General features: G+C 48.6%; 6 protein-coding genes across 6 annotated transcripts; 1 reads left to right on the top strand and 5 right to left on the bottom strand.

Annotated features, from left to right (window-relative positions):
• Nucleotides 1-26: 26 nt before the first annotated feature.
• Nucleotides 27-746, bottom strand: BHQ10_003009 (uncharacterized protein; the record flags this gene model as incomplete). The annotated part of the gene is made up of 4 exons (XM_040875218.1): nt 27-96; nt 185-343; nt 443-515; nt 674-746. The coding sequence occupies 4 exons, from the start codon at nt 744-746 to the stop codon at nt 27-29; spliced, it is 375 nt and encodes a 124-aa protein (XP_040731513.1).
• A 539-nt stretch (nt 747-1285) lies between these two features.
• Nucleotides 1286-2184, bottom strand: BHQ10_003008 (uncharacterized protein; the record flags this gene model as incomplete). The annotated part of the gene is made up of 6 exons (XM_040875217.1): nt 1286-1365; nt 1417-1467; nt 1517-1928; nt 1976-2047; nt 2098-2106; nt 2158-2184. 6 exons carry the CDS (start codon nt 2182-2184, stop codon nt 1286-1288), a joined length of 651 nt encoding a protein of 216 aa, XP_040731512.1.
• Nucleotides 2185-2592: 408 nt separating this feature from the next.
• BHQ10_003007 (uncharacterized protein) lies at nt 2593-3408 on the top strand (the record flags this gene model as incomplete). The annotated part of the gene is made up of 4 exons (XM_040875216.1): nt 2593-2595; nt 2667-2814; nt 2969-3218; nt 3282-3408. The coding sequence occupies 4 exons, from the start codon at nt 2593-2595 to the stop codon at nt 3406-3408; spliced, it is 528 nt and encodes a 175-aa protein (XP_040731511.1).
• A 480-nt stretch (nt 3409-3888) lies between these two features.
• Nucleotides 3889-4312, bottom strand: BHQ10_003006 (uncharacterized protein; the record flags this gene model as incomplete). Its single annotated transcript, XM_040875215.1, has 2 exons — nt 3889-4092; nt 4163-4312. The coding sequence occupies 2 exons, from the start codon at nt 4310-4312 to the stop codon at nt 3889-3891; spliced, it is 354 nt and encodes a 117-aa protein (XP_040731510.1).
• Nucleotides 4313-5332: 1020 nt separating this feature from the next.
• BHQ10_003005 (uncharacterized protein) lies at nt 5333-7114 on the bottom strand (the record flags this gene model as incomplete). Its single annotated transcript, XM_040875214.1, has 4 exons — nt 5333-6315; nt 6365-6643; nt 6697-6720; nt 6778-7114. 4 exons carry the CDS (start codon nt 7112-7114, stop codon nt 5333-5335), a joined length of 1623 nt encoding a protein of 540 aa, XP_040731509.1.
• Nucleotides 7115-7714: 600 nt separating this feature from the next.
• BHQ10_003004 (uncharacterized protein) lies at nt 7715-11340 on the bottom strand (the record flags this gene model as incomplete). The annotated part of the gene is made up of 2 exons (XM_040875213.1): nt 7715-7819; nt 7870-11340. 2 exons carry the CDS (start codon nt 11338-11340, stop codon nt 7715-7717), a joined length of 3576 nt encoding a protein of 1191 aa, XP_040731508.1.
• Nucleotides 11341-14498: the final 3158 nt, after the last annotated feature.

Here is a 14498-nt window from a genome sequence, read left to right as displayed (position 1 = left end):
ACTAAAAACGAAATCAATTATCTATCTTATTGAGCACCAGCAACCGCTCCCTCGGCCACACCCTTATCAGCGAGTGCCTTCTCACGACCTCCCCAGCTATTAACAGATTAGCATTCTCCTTTTTCTTTTCATTTCCATAAATTGAGAATGATTCGTGTGGATGTTGGGGGCGGAGCGGACATACTTCCAGTAATTCAAGTACCGATATCCCTGTATGGTCTGAGACGTAAAGTTGATCGCGTGGCAGGCGAAGAGGAGGKAGTTCTTGGGCGAGACGGCGAGGGAGTAGCGCATGAATGTTGCGGAGTAGACGACGAGAGCGCCGGTCATGGGGCCGGAAATGCTGTGTGGTTTCTGTCAGCTTTGAGTCGAGGGAGTTCCGCCACACGAGAGCTTTCGAAATAGAGGCGGATTATAGATGACAGGGAGAAGGTAGTCTCACATCTCAGGGTCTTTCTGAATGTCCATCACGGCGGCGATGGGGATACCGAAATTCGAGGCTGGGCCCCAGAAATCTGGACGGAAGTAAAAGAGTCAGCTTTGTACAACGGCATTGGCAAACAAACATAAGCGATTGCATGGAATTAATTGAACATGTTCAAACGAGACATGAAGCACGTCCCGATTGGAGATGTCCATCCATTGAAATCAACGAAAGAGATGGTAAACATACGTGTTGAGAAGACATAATCCAGCACCTTATTGGAGCGGATCTTCGCATTAATGGCTTTGATAGCGGCGGCCATTGTGACTTCTCTCTCCTAAACAACTCTGGAGAAATGATAACGTCGGTATGGAGTCGCAACAAGAGAGATGCCGGAGCTGCGTTAGCAGAGGTTCAACAAGATTCCCGCGCTTCACCGGTGTCGGCTGCGACCGCCGTAATCTCCGAGATCGAGAAAGGAGGTCACGTGGTCATATATCAATGAATCTACATTTATGTATAATTACAAAGAAGAATGGGCTTAAATATTCTGTTATGTGATAAATTGGTCTTGATAGCTCTTTTTGGACTTAGTATCGCTGGACTGTTGACACCGCCAACCTACATCCACATACGCCACAACGCCTTTGCCAGTTGATTTTGTTATTTTGATAGTGACTCTTTGGGCGGACATTCGTATTGCAGCTAATTTCCATTCGGGGTTTCGCTTTGGGTATGACGTGTGAATGGATAGCTGTAGTGTAAATGACTTTTAGACGTCGACCGGTGATGAATATTGAATGGAAATCTCGTAGCCATTGCGAGTCACTTGTTGTATTCAATTGGATATATTTGCATTAATCATCGCCCACCGAATCCGGGAGGCGGATAGCCGCGACCTTGGCCGGGAGGTTGGAAACCAGGTGGTGGTTGGAAGCCAGCTGTGTCATAGTTAGTACCATTTGAGAAAATAGCCGTAAAGAGATACTAACGAGGACCACCGCCAGGAGCGCCTTGGGGGAAACCAGGAGGAGCAAAGCCAGCTTTAAAATATATTAGAAAATGTCGTAATGGCTCAGAAGGATAACTTACGAGGACCACCGCGTCCACCAAATCCTTGGGGAGGCGCACCAGGGAATCCAGGAGCACCAGGGAAACCGCCAAACCCACCGGGAGCAGGACCGCCAACACCAGCAGCCGGGCCTCCAAGTCCAACAGGCAGACCTCGTCCGGCGGGCCTACTGATACCAGGACCAGCAGAGAGTGTAGCGGCACCCGAAGGCACGTTCGGCACGCTGGTACCCAGACGAGCTGAGGGATCTGCAGGAGGTGGACCATCTACCGAGCATGATACGACATTCGTACCTCGAACGATTGTGAGGCCGAGGGTGCGCTTTTCCTCTGCTTCGACGAGGGGGGCGGCCGCAGCGCCGGGGGCTTGTTTGGCGACTTTTCGTTTTACGCGACGGAATTCTTCTGTATCGGCGAGGACCAAGTTCATATGCTGGAGAAGTTAGCATAGCTATTTGTAAATTTTCGAAGGCTGTGTACCTTATCGAATGCCAGCATCTGGCCTGTCATTTGTCGGCCATCATTTAACGTGACGCGCATGCGATAGTTGATCTATAACCATTAGAGCGTTAACCAGAAAACCGAACGAGTCCAGGACATACCAAGTTTTGCTATAAAATGTCAGCTACAGTCGTCATGAAATAAACACTTCTCCCACTTACCATTTTACCCTGCTTGTTCGCCGCCATTTCAATTGTATGCGCACGAATGCGACTTGCTCTCTCTCAAAAAATGTTCACTTGTCTCTGTGGCAGTATTCTGTCTTTGCTACGCAGAAACGAGAATCAGAACCAGAACGCCGTCAAAGCTGACAGTATAATGTTATGTTATAATTGAGCTCGACCGCAAAGTCAAGCCTCAAAAGAACAGAACAAGCGCTAGCTTCGTCGGGCGGCTAATAGTTTCCTCTTCGGGTATAGTCTGGTGGCGGTTAGCGCTAAGCGCAGGCGACTGGTGCCAAGGCGCTAGGGCTTCTCGCTTCCATGTCTCGCCCACAACGACTTTTGCACAACTTTTGAAAGCGGGAAGAAGTTGGAGTCTTGATTTAAGATCGATTATCGTCTATCCAACAAGTCGACCAGCACAACACCGTCGCCATGGTATGTACTATCATTATCAATTGAGGAGTCTATTCATTCTACAGAACTGTTATCATCTAACATGAGTGCAGTCGGAAGGAAAGGACAAGAGCGCCAACCCCATGCGCGAGCTGCGCATCCAAAAGCTCGTGCTCAACATTTCGGTCGGCGAATCTGGTGACAGACTCACCCGTGCTGCTAAGGTGCTCGAGCAGTTGAGCGGTCAAACCCCTGTTTACAGTAAGCGATTCGAATCCGTGAGCCGTGAGCCGTGAGTCGAGAGTCGAAGATGTCGAAATGAGGAAAAGTTGGACAACGAACGCAACGAATCGTCACTTCGTCACCGACAATCGATAGGCAGAGCGCACAATGGAATGATGCTGATTTCGTCTAGGCAAGGCCCGCTACACCGTCCGTACCTTCGGTATCCGTCGTAACGAAAAGATTGCCGTGCATGTCACCGTCCGTGGCCCCAAGGCTGAGGAGATTCTCGAGCGTGGCCTCAAGGTCAAGGAATATGAGTTGAGAAAGCGCAACTTCTCCGAGACCGGTAACTTCGGCTTCGGTATCAGCGAACACATTGACTTGGGCATCAAGTACGACCCTGGTATTGGTATCTACGGAATGGACTTCTACTGCTGCATGTGAGTATCATAACTGCGAGAGAATATAATATTTTCTGCAAGGAGACGAGCTGACGAGAATAGGACCCGTCCTGGTGAGCGTATCGCCAAGCGTCGCCGCGCTAAGGCTCATATCGGTTCCAACCACAAGATCACCCAAGGCGAGACCATCAAGTGGTTCAAGAACCGCTTCGAGGGAATTGTCCGATAAATGCATTTCGTCCAGGAAAACCGGTGCGATAAGGGGTACTTTATGTTCATGTGTCTTGATTTTTCGAAATGGTTTTTCAAAAATGGTGATATAATGGCGCTGTTTTATGAATGAAAGGAAACAAAATGATATTTTCTTTCTTCTACCATATGCTCTCAATAAAAATACAAAAAGGCAACTATCTATTCATCGCTGAGTGGAAGGAAATGCCATGCTTCCCAATGAGGGCTGCACTAGAGTCTAGGGGGCGATATCATACAATTACTCCATTCACATTGGAACTGGGAACCTTAGCATAGCTCATATCAGTCTATGATCAATGAAGACGAATCTACAAATTTATCTTTCGAGTATCAGTCACAGATTGACATAGTTGCATTCATCCGTAATATACGACTTTGGTACATCTCAGCTGGACAAGAATACAGCGACGCATATTATTCACTTCATATCAGCAACGCAGCACAAGTTGATAAGAGACTACTTCGCCCCCTTCGTATATCCATGCCACAACTTCCCAAAAAAACCTTTCTCAGGCATCATCTCGTCATAACTCTTTCTCCTCTGCTCATCGCTCGGGTCTGAGAAACTTCCCCTCTTTTGAGAATGTAAAGTTTCGAAAAGCGGTTTACCGGTGCCGCTGGAGCGTCTACTTTCGTTTGATTTTGTGGATGACTCGGATTCCTACCGACACCAACCAGTCATTGTTAGTTGACGTAAGTGCTTGGGAGTAGTTCAATTAAGGGAGACGTACGCGACGCTTCTTATCGGCATTCCAGCCTGCCCATGGTGCTGAGGGAGCGGTTGACCGCACGCCGCCGTTTGTCCAGACGTTTTGATGTTCGTGGCGCGCGCCGACAGAGCCGTTCCAATGACGACGGGGTGGTGAGGATGAGTCTGACATTATTTCGATTGACTGAGTATGTTATAAGATTGTGTGAATTTATTGAGTGGAAGTGATTGTATGATTCAACGTATTGTAGTTTTAACTTACTATTATAGTGGTTTAAACGTAAGAGTTACAAGCCAGCGCCCAGCGTCTTATAAGTACCAAACTTCCTTCCCCCAAGCTCCAAAGAGGGGAGTCGATCGATCGAGAATTAATAATCGTCAAATTAGCTAACGTTACCAGTTATCGTACGACGTACGACGACCAACGATCGAATGAAGTGCCAGCAAGGGAGCCTAAACCATACCTCGTCATACGACCACGAACAGATAGGATATACGACTCCGTGGATCCGAGGCAGCTACCTGGGCTATGATTGGTATGTATCTATTATTTCGTTTTTTTGAAACAGGTAGCTACCCTAGCTAATACTATAGAGTCTAGATAAGAGGAAGAGCTTGTCAAGGGCGCAGCTCACTCGGGGCCAGAAAATCATCAAGTCATAATCATCATCGCTAGTCATAGATCCATGGATTGCATGACTGGAAGGAATGGATGGGCTGTGACAGGCTCSCGGATCGAGAGCTAGACTCGAAGAAGTAGCAGGGTGAATGGGTATGCTTCCCATTGGACTCTTGTGGTCTCGTTGCGATATGCTGGTCGTTAGTATGGCTAGTACTATCAGAATTGCGGGGATGCTTCAGGGTTTAGTCATGCGGGGAAGTGGTTTAGTAACGCTTAGCTTGTCTGATTTAGATGATTGATAATTGTGCCAACACGAAGGGAATTAGCAATCAAGTAGTTGAACAGTAGAGATAACTTCTGCAGAATAATATGATTGATAGTTGTCTGATTGTTGATGATGGGATGCCGTGTTCAGCAGAAGTCGAAGGAGACCTACGTCATCATTCTACTGGACCTGATTGGCATTCCTTTTTTTCTTTTTTTGTGTATGGAAAGTTTTAGACATTTCTTTAAATTTTATTTACAGTTGAATGTATGTGTATGTAACAGCCCGGTAACTTATCTTGCCAGTCACAGCTTCGCTGGTGTGTTGCGAGCCCTCCGCAACGCACTCCATACTTGCACTCCTCTCAGCCACATCTCATCATCAACCCAAACATCCACCCTCCCGTCCGATCTCAACCTCCTTACTCTTTGCACCCCTTCCGCATCACCATCAACAACCCATCGATCAAGAGGCCGTCCATTCACAAACTCCACCAACGGCCCGATCAGCGCCTCATTTACAAGCTCCTTTTCAGTCGGATTCAATCGCGCGCCATTGCCCCATAGCCACATCGCCATATCCGATGAATGCGTCACTCCCCATTCAGGGGGGAGTGTAACGCATTCAACGCGATACTCGATTCGATAGCGGTAGACAAGATGGCCCGCACCGCCCTGGGCAAGCGCATTCACGAACCCGCGCTCGAGCATGTGTACCTGCACGTCAGCGTATAATCTGCCAAATGCATCTTGCCAGTTGTCGACTCCCGCGGGGAGTTGGCCATCAGGGTAATACAGGTTGACTAATGCGTCGCACGCTTCAGATGGGTAATCCGCTTCGAGCCGTTGCCGTAATGATGCCAGTGAATTCTCAGGAGTGTACCATGTTCCATACAAAAAATGCTCGTCTCGACATTCACCATTGATCAAGCGAATGTTGCGCTCAACCATTCTCCGCGCAAATGTGCCTTTGTCAATATCTGGAAATAGAGTAGTTGGGACAAATTGGCCGTCGTGCCAAGGTCTGTATTGGTGATATTGCGTCTCGAGGCTGGTAGCGATGAGCTGACTTGTAGGTATTCTTCGTAGTCGCGCAAGTTTTTCTGTAGCAGATAGATGCAAAGGTATATTCAATGCTGTGAGAAGTTGATCGAATTGTTTTTGTACTTCAGATGCCGACTTGGGTTGCACACCGGGTCCATTCGAAAGCATAATCGCTTGCCGGATGATACTCTTTTCTCGCGGGAGATACAAGTCGTGCGCGAGTTGATTGAACACCGAGAATGATCCTTTGGAAAATCAACGAATATTCCCTCTTGGTAAGGTAGACAGACAAACCAGCAGAGTAACCAGCAACCGTAATATTAGACCTATCTCCCCCAAAATATCGAGCATACTCATAAGCCCATTCAAGCGCAATTCGCTGATCCCAAAATCCTTGATTGCCTGACGGTTCGCCTTGTGCAGCAGCTTCCTGTGACAGCTCTACCGAGCTCAAGAATCCGAGGATAGCGAGACGATATACAGGAGCTATAATGACGCATTTCAAATCTGTTTCGCCGATGAGTCGGGCTGGGTTTATATCGTTCGGGCTGCCCATTTGGAGGAATCCGCCATCTAGAAAGTTTAGTACGCATATATCCATATTTATATAGGGAGCGGCAACTCACGAATATAAAATATTACCGGCCACCCTATACACCACCTATCAGTCATTGTATCAATAAGATCCAAGTAATGATAGAACATACCTCCATCAGGACACCTCCCAACCGGCATCCACACATTACACTCAAAACAATCCTCACTCCCCTGATCCTCCATAAATGGCTGCGGACAAGTCACTGCCCGTCCATCACACTTCCCAGGATTGGTTTCAGTGCCATACGTAAATTCAGCGGGCAATCGTCGCGCCATTGCCCATCGCTGAGAAGGCGGAAGCGCATAGCGGACGCCGCCGAAATACTGTGCTAATGGTGCTGCATTCGCAGCATTTTCGTCTGTGTCACGGATCAAACGGCCTTGGATGCAGCCGTGAGAACCTAAGTTGAGGAGGATTGTATCGTCCAGTACTTCAGAGGACGTCATGACGATGGTGCCGATTTTTTCTGTGCTTGATGAAAATTCCTCGTCTAGCGTCGCCAACTGGCTAGCACGGTTTGTTCGTCTCTTTCTGCGTCTAATCAATACCCAAAAAGCGAGGATAGAGACACCTCCAACGAATTGTACAGAAATAGCGATCAGTAGGAACATGTATGTGGAAGAGCGGAATTCTTCCATGTCCTTCGGCACTAAATTTAATGCCGAAGTCAGTAGCTTGTGTCGCTGATCAGTGCTTTTTCGTATGTTTCATGATTATGTACTGCTTGATATGGACGGCTAGTAAGAATAGACAAATAATGGCGATGTATATGAAGAAGTGAAGATTGATGGTCAAGATTTAGCGTAGGATGATTGGTTGTCGTCTAGACACCTCCGCGTGTATGCCTCAGGCAGATAAAATAACTTCAAGATCTTGACCTTTTAAAGACATATCTACAATGTTTTGAAGAAACATAATGAAAAATCATAGAAATAAATTCATCCTAATAGCCATTACTCGTTCGCCCTAATTTTCAGGTATGGACCTCTACCTAGGTACTTATAGTCGTCATAAACAAAGAAAAGTAATAAACTTAACGCTAATCATTATTTGGAAATCTTGCACACAAGGTCCTGACCGTCGACGGAATCGCCTTCCTTGACAGCAAGGCCTGCGACCTTGCCGTGGTGAGGCGCGGAGATAACCATTTCCTGCAACTTGTTAGTAAATGTTGACATGACTTGAAATAGAGAGAACTCACCATCTTCATGGCGCTGAGAACAGCAATAGGATCACCCTTCTTAACTTCGGAACCTTCATGAACACGGACTTCAACAACAACACCGCTCATTGGCGCTCCGACTTGGCTGCTGTCGTTGGGGTCAGCCTTGACACGGGCTGTGTTGTCAACGGCGGCCTTGATGTCGTCGACTGTTACTTGACGAACTTCACCGTTCATCTCGTAAAAGACCTCACGCTGACCGGTCTGCTCGGAAAGGGGTCCAATGGCGAGCAACTTCAAGATAAGCACTTTACCCTGCTCAAGCTCAACGTGGAACTCTTCACCAATCTCAGGTCTGGCAAGGAAGTATCGTGTCGGCAAAACAGACAAGTCACCATACTTCTGAACGAATTTGCGGTAATCCTCAAAGACCTTGGGGTACATGGCGTAACTGGCAACATCGGTCTCGGTCGCATTGCCGAACTTCTCCTTGATGTCGTTCTTGATCTTAACAAGGTCAAGAGGCTCAAGGTACAGACCAGGACGCTTGTCGAGCTTGCGGCGATTGCGTAAAGCCCTGGAACGCAAAGGTTCAGGGAATCCACCATAAGGTTGACCCATGAGACCCTCGAGGAACTCCAAGACTGACCCGGGAAAGTCGAGTTGCTCAGCGCGGTCAATAACATCCTGGGCAGAGAGCTTGTTGGACACCATAAATTGAGCCAAGTCACCAACCACCTTGGAGGTAGGAGTAACCTTGACAATGTCTCCAAGAAGGTCGTTGGCAGCCTCGTAAGCCTTCTTGGTTTCTGCCCACTGCGTTCCGAGACCAAGCTGAGTGGCCTGGAAGAGAAGATTGGTGAGCTGACCACCAGGAATTTCGTGCTCATAGACCTCTGGGTCAGGACCAGTCAAACCAGCCTCGAAAGGAGAGTAAAGGAGACGCAACTGTTGCCAATATCCATCAATTGCGCGGACATGAGGAATGTTGAGCTTGGGGTCCCATTCAGTTCCTTCCAAAGATGCCAAGATGGCACCAATGCTGGGTTGGGAAGTCATACCAGACATGCTGTCGGTAGCTGCATCAACGGCATCAGCACCAGCCTGTGCACAAGCAACCATGGAAGCAACACCGGTTCCCGCAGAGTCGTGAGTGTGGACGTGGATAGGAAGGTCAGGGTACTTCTTGCGGATGGAGCCAACAAGGAGAGTAGCGGCCTGAGGCTTGAGGACMCCAGCCATATCCTTGATACCCAAGACATGGGTTCCCATGGACACGATCTTGTCAACCAAACTGAGGTAGTACTCGAGGTTGTATTTCTTGTGGGGGTTAAGCATATCTCCAGAGTAGCAGACAGTGGCCTCAACAACACCACCGGCAGCCTTGACGGCCTTGATACCAACTTCGAGTTGGTCAACGTCGTTAAGAGCGTCAAAGATACGGAAAATATCGACACCATTCTTCTTAGCCTGTTTGCAGAAGTGGTAAATGGCGTTGTCGGGGAGAGAAGAATAGGCAACACCGTTGGCACCACGCAAGAGCATCTGGAAAGGAATGTTGGGAACAGCCTTACGCAACTTGCGCAAACGGTCCCATGGATCTTCGTAGAGGAAACGCATGGCAACATCGAAAGTGGCACCACCCCAGCACTCCAAACTATAAGCATTGCTGAGAGCATAGCTAGTCTCACGAGCAATGTTCAAGAAATCAACAGTACGCACTCGGGTAGCGAGCAAAGACTGGTGAGCATCACGCCAAGTGGTGTCCATAATGAGACAGCCCTTGTTGGCGCGGATGGCCTTGGCCCAAGCCTCTGGGCCCTGCTGGTCTAAAATCTGCTTCCATCCTTGAGTAGCAGGTTGGGAGATATCGAGAGGCTTTCCGGTAGTTTCAAGCAAAACCGGCTTGATAATGTCACCCTTGAGTTTAGGCTCACCGATCTGTCCCTTGATACTGCTTCCGTTGACAGCAACGTCACCAAGGTATGCCAACAATTTCTGGGCACGGTTCTGTCCACCGATAAGAGAGAAAAGCTCGGGGGTGTCGTCGATGAAAGTCGTCCAGCAATTGCCATCGATGAAGGTAGGATGAGAAAGGAGCGAGGTCAAGAAAGGAATATTGGTCTTGACGCCACGGATACGGAACTCAATCAGAGCTCGGATAATCTTACGACGAGCGATCTCGTAAGTTGAGCCCAAGCAAGTACACTTGACCAACATGGAGTCGTAGTGAGGTGTGATGATAGCACCGGCAAAACCGTTACCGCCATCAAGTCGGACACCATTACCACCAGCGGATCGGTAAACCTCGATCTTTCCAGTGTCAGGAGAGAAACCCTTGGCAGGGTCCTCGGTGGTAATACGGCATTGAATGGCGAAGCCGCGAGTAGAGATGCGATCTTGGGTCAAGCCAAGCTGTTCAAGTGTGGCGCCAGCAGCGATTTGAATTTGGGCAGCAACGATATCAATGCCGGTAATCTCCTCGGTAATTGTGTGCTCGACTTGGATACGAGGGTTAATTTCAATAAAGTAGTAGCGATTCTGTTGGTCGACCAAAAACTCAGCTGTACCGGCATTACGATAGTTCACAGACTGGGCTAGTCTGACAGCATCAGCAAGAATCTTGTCGCGCACCTCAACAGGCAAGTCTTTAGCGGGTGCCAACTCAACGACCTTCTGGTGACGACGTTGGACAGAGCAGTCACGCTCGTAGAGGTGGACAACATTTCCTTGATTGTCTCCAAGCAACTGAACTTCGATATGTTTGGGCTTGTCAAGGAAACGTTCAATGAAGACAGTACCGTTGCCAAAGGCAGAGCGGGCCTCGGATGTGGCACGTTCGAAGGCGTCCTTTAGTGATTCCTGCTCACGGACGACACGCATACCACGACCACCACCTCCAAAGGCGGCCTTGATGATGATAGGGAAGCCGTATTCGTCGGTAAAAGCTTTGGCATCTTCGAACTTCTCGACAGGGCCTGGAGTACCGGGCACAACGGGGACGTTGCACTTGATGGCAAGCTTACGAGCAGAGACCTTGTCGCCAAGGGCATCGATGGTGTCAGGAGTAGGCCCAACGAAGACAAGGCCGGCCTTCTCGACATTGCGCGCAAATTCGGCGTTCTCGGATAGGAAACCGTAACCGGGGTGGATCAACTGGACGCCGTGCTCGAGAGCAATCTTGATGATCTCGTTGCCAGCAAGGTAAGCACCTACGGGAGTGTACTGGCCTCGCTTGCCAATGATGTAGGCCTCGTCAGCTTTCTGACGGTGCATTGAGAGACGGTCCTCCCATGAGTAGACAGCGACGGTCTGGAGAGAAAGTTCGTGTGCGGTACGGAAGATACGAATAGGAATCTCGCCTCGGTTGGCGACCAAAATCTTTTGGAAGTGCATGATGGTGGAATTAGCACGGAGACGGTGATGAACGGAATCGGCGTGGAAGGTGTCATCCACGACGTCCGAGTCATCAATGGCCTCCTCGCGGAGGTATGTCTTATCGCTCGCCATGACGATATGTGTGTGAAGGTAGCGGTGCTCTGTTCACAAGAACACGAGCGGAAAGGGTTGATGAATAGAACCCCTCCTCAAAAGGACCTGCAGAGTGAAGGACTTGAGAGGTACTTGAAGGGAAGGGAAAAAAAGACCAGATGGGCCTTTTAAAGAAGTTTCGTAATAATGGCTGGGGCGGGAGGGATGTGAGGTCAGTCGAGAATCTTGGCTTGATTGACTCAACCAAGGTGCTTCAGCGGGGCGGACGCCGTGACCGGAGACAGAACCGAGGTCCCCGATTGAAGGACTTGGGAATTAAGTAGCGTGGGGACTGGCTGCTCGTTCGCAGAAGGATCTGTGACTCGTCGATCGTTAGCCTCTTTTTTTCGGGGTTGGTGCTAGGTTTCTTTTGCAAATAAGAAATGTCAGATAAACACAATGGGCGCGGGCGGGTTGCACAGGGAGATGACGCTGGCGGAGAGCTCGGAGGCTACGAAAGGCGGGGCGGAAAACGTACCGGTGGTATTGGATGTGTATGAGTATGCAGACGGTCAATTGAGTCAATTGAGCGATCGGATAATATGTAGATGGTCTGAAATGTGAGAGAGATGAGAAAAAGTAAAGAGACGGTGGTGTTGGGGGAGAAGACACTGCTTGGGAAGGGTTGAGCTTTAAGATTACAGGTGAGTTGCACGCAGGGAAGGCAGGACGAAGGGAAGCTCTCCTATGCGGGGGAGGGGGAAGGAAGGAGCATAGTGGGCGGTGTCAGGCAGGGCAGGTGCTGCTGTGTCGTAATTTTCCCGTGTAAATGAGCAGTATTAATACAGGCAGCGTATCGGACGGCAGAAGCCAATTGCAAACGCTGCAGCCAAGATGGCTTTATCGATAATCAACCGATTTGGGGATCGGCTTATCAAATAGCTTTGCCAATAGCCACCACCTGCCCAGACTGCTCCAGCTCACCGCACGGTTAAATCAGTCAAGATGCAACTCTGACTGATCGTCTTCCCTAATTTTCTTTTTTTTGCCATGCCGCATGACTGGAACTCTGGTGCCATGTATCGCGGTGAGCCGGTGACTCGATTCGTGGGCCGCTGCGGATAAATATGGATACGCGACGGTATTGGTGCTTTGTCTTCATGACATAAAACAAAAAATAACAACATGCGAGACGATAGACAGAAAAAGCAAAGCATCTTCCCCAGTACTACCGCTAAATAGCATGACTACGTAGTGCAGCAGTAGTACGAACTTACCAAGAATGATGTTGTTCTGGAATCACAATTGGCCGAGATAACGACTTTGAAGTGGCCGTATGGTAGGCTCACTCGGTAGAGAAACAGGGGAGGCGTAAAACAGATAGGAGCCTGGAGGTATCGACACTGTAAGAGCTCTCCACGGTGACCGAATGCTGACCCTTTTTTGGGATACAATACAACAAGTGGAAGGAGAATCAATTGACACTTTCAAATCCTCGGCAGGCCCAAAACGGTGTTGGCCTTGTACTTATATTCTCAACTAGGAGCTTGGAATTCAATAACCCATGCCATGTATCCAAGACTCGACATTCACGTTCTCGTGCTCCGACCTACGGACAATCTAGGCGCGAGTTTCGGCATGAGCATACCTATCGTGAGCCAATTATTTTGATTTAGATTTATGCTAGTGTTTGATAGTCTGGAGTAGTGGTACATATTCCAGAGAACGTGATCAAATTACGGTGGTACGTTCTCGATCCTTGCGAATCTACGCCCTGGTATACGTAATTATATGACAAGCGCAGCCTTGATGCGATGTCCACGACCCCATGCTCCGTATACTCCGTGCTGAACAGTACTCAGTCGTTTACCAGACCGGTAGACGGAGCAAGAGTGATCGTACATTTGCCCAGACAATTACCAGGAATTCGTTTGAAATACGTAGCCCAGTTTGGCGTTCAGATGGCCCGGACTGACTGATAGCGACTGATAGGAAACACCACGAAGCCCAATCACAATGCATGGGACGGAAGATCAATTGGCTCAGTCCAGGAGAATCTGAGAATTTGCATGGTGTCATAGCCAGGTATTGTCGCTGACTAGTCCATGGCCAAATTACCCTGATAGCCACAGTATCAGCTAGAGTCTAGATAAAAAGATAGCGGGACCTTGTGTAATCGAATTGCTAACGCCATTATTGAGAGATCGGTTTGTTGCCCGAGGCATCCACTMCCCTCCCAGGCTCCACAAATATCCGAGCCGATATTTCCATCAGCCCGGTTACTCCTAAACTTCTGTAAATAGCTCGATCAACCACAAGCTTAACCTCGGGTTTTCGGGTTTTTTGTTATAGCGAGCTCACTTTACACATATCATTACTCTATATTATTCCGCGTGAAACTCTTCATCCAGTTTCTCTCTACTCTGTCATGTTCAAGAATCCTCGAATCGCTGCTTGCCTTCCCGATGTCTCCCGACTATGACCGAGGTCTACTACTCTATTGATCAATTCGTGCTCTCGTCAGAGATATCGTCTACCAGGGACGAAAAAGAGCAGGAAAGAAAACACAACTCCCAGCAGCAATAGCGCCAATTAGCCCGAAATTGAAAGCATCACTCATAAACATGTGCTAAACAGGATTTAGTACTCGATTTGTGCCATGCACTGTCATACAGTCTGCATGGATATCATATGGGAATTCCCATTATTTACTTCTAGGATCATATACCAGGCCTATTAGGGTACAAGCAGGCAAAGTGGTATACATCCCAGATAGATCCCTAATCGAGCACGACGACACTTGACTGAAGCTTCAGACAGGAGACCTAGCGAGGTGGAGGGCGCATTTAATGCAGGATGAGTCGGTCGGACTGCTGACACTAGTATTGACCTACTGCGACGATACTGGTTGTACTACGACTCCAGGCGCGAGGGCGCAACGCTCAATTGCGAGGAACAAACTCGAACGACGACAACGAGCGATCATCTATCATGCGCAAAAACAATCACAGCAAGACTTTTTCATGGGGCAGAACTGAAGACTTCCTCTGAGGAGTCATGGCCTTTGAAGACCTCAATTCCTGGTCCGACGTCCCTGTCTGACGTCCATGTATTGGACACGTAACGAAAAACGAAAAAAAAAAAAAAAAAACATTCCTGTGCGTGGCACGAGAGGCTTGATCAGCACCCATGTATAT

The sequence above is a fragment of the Talaromyces amestolkiae genome (genome assembly GCF_001896365.1).
Source record: "Talaromyces amestolkiae strain CIB chromosome Unknown scaffold4.1, whole genome shotgun sequence".
NCBI lineage: Eukaryota > Fungi > Ascomycota > Eurotiomycetes > Eurotiales > Trichocomaceae > Talaromyces > Talaromyces amestolkiae.
Note: the sequence above shows the minus strand (reverse complement) of the source record. Positions and strands in the feature narration are given on the sequence as shown.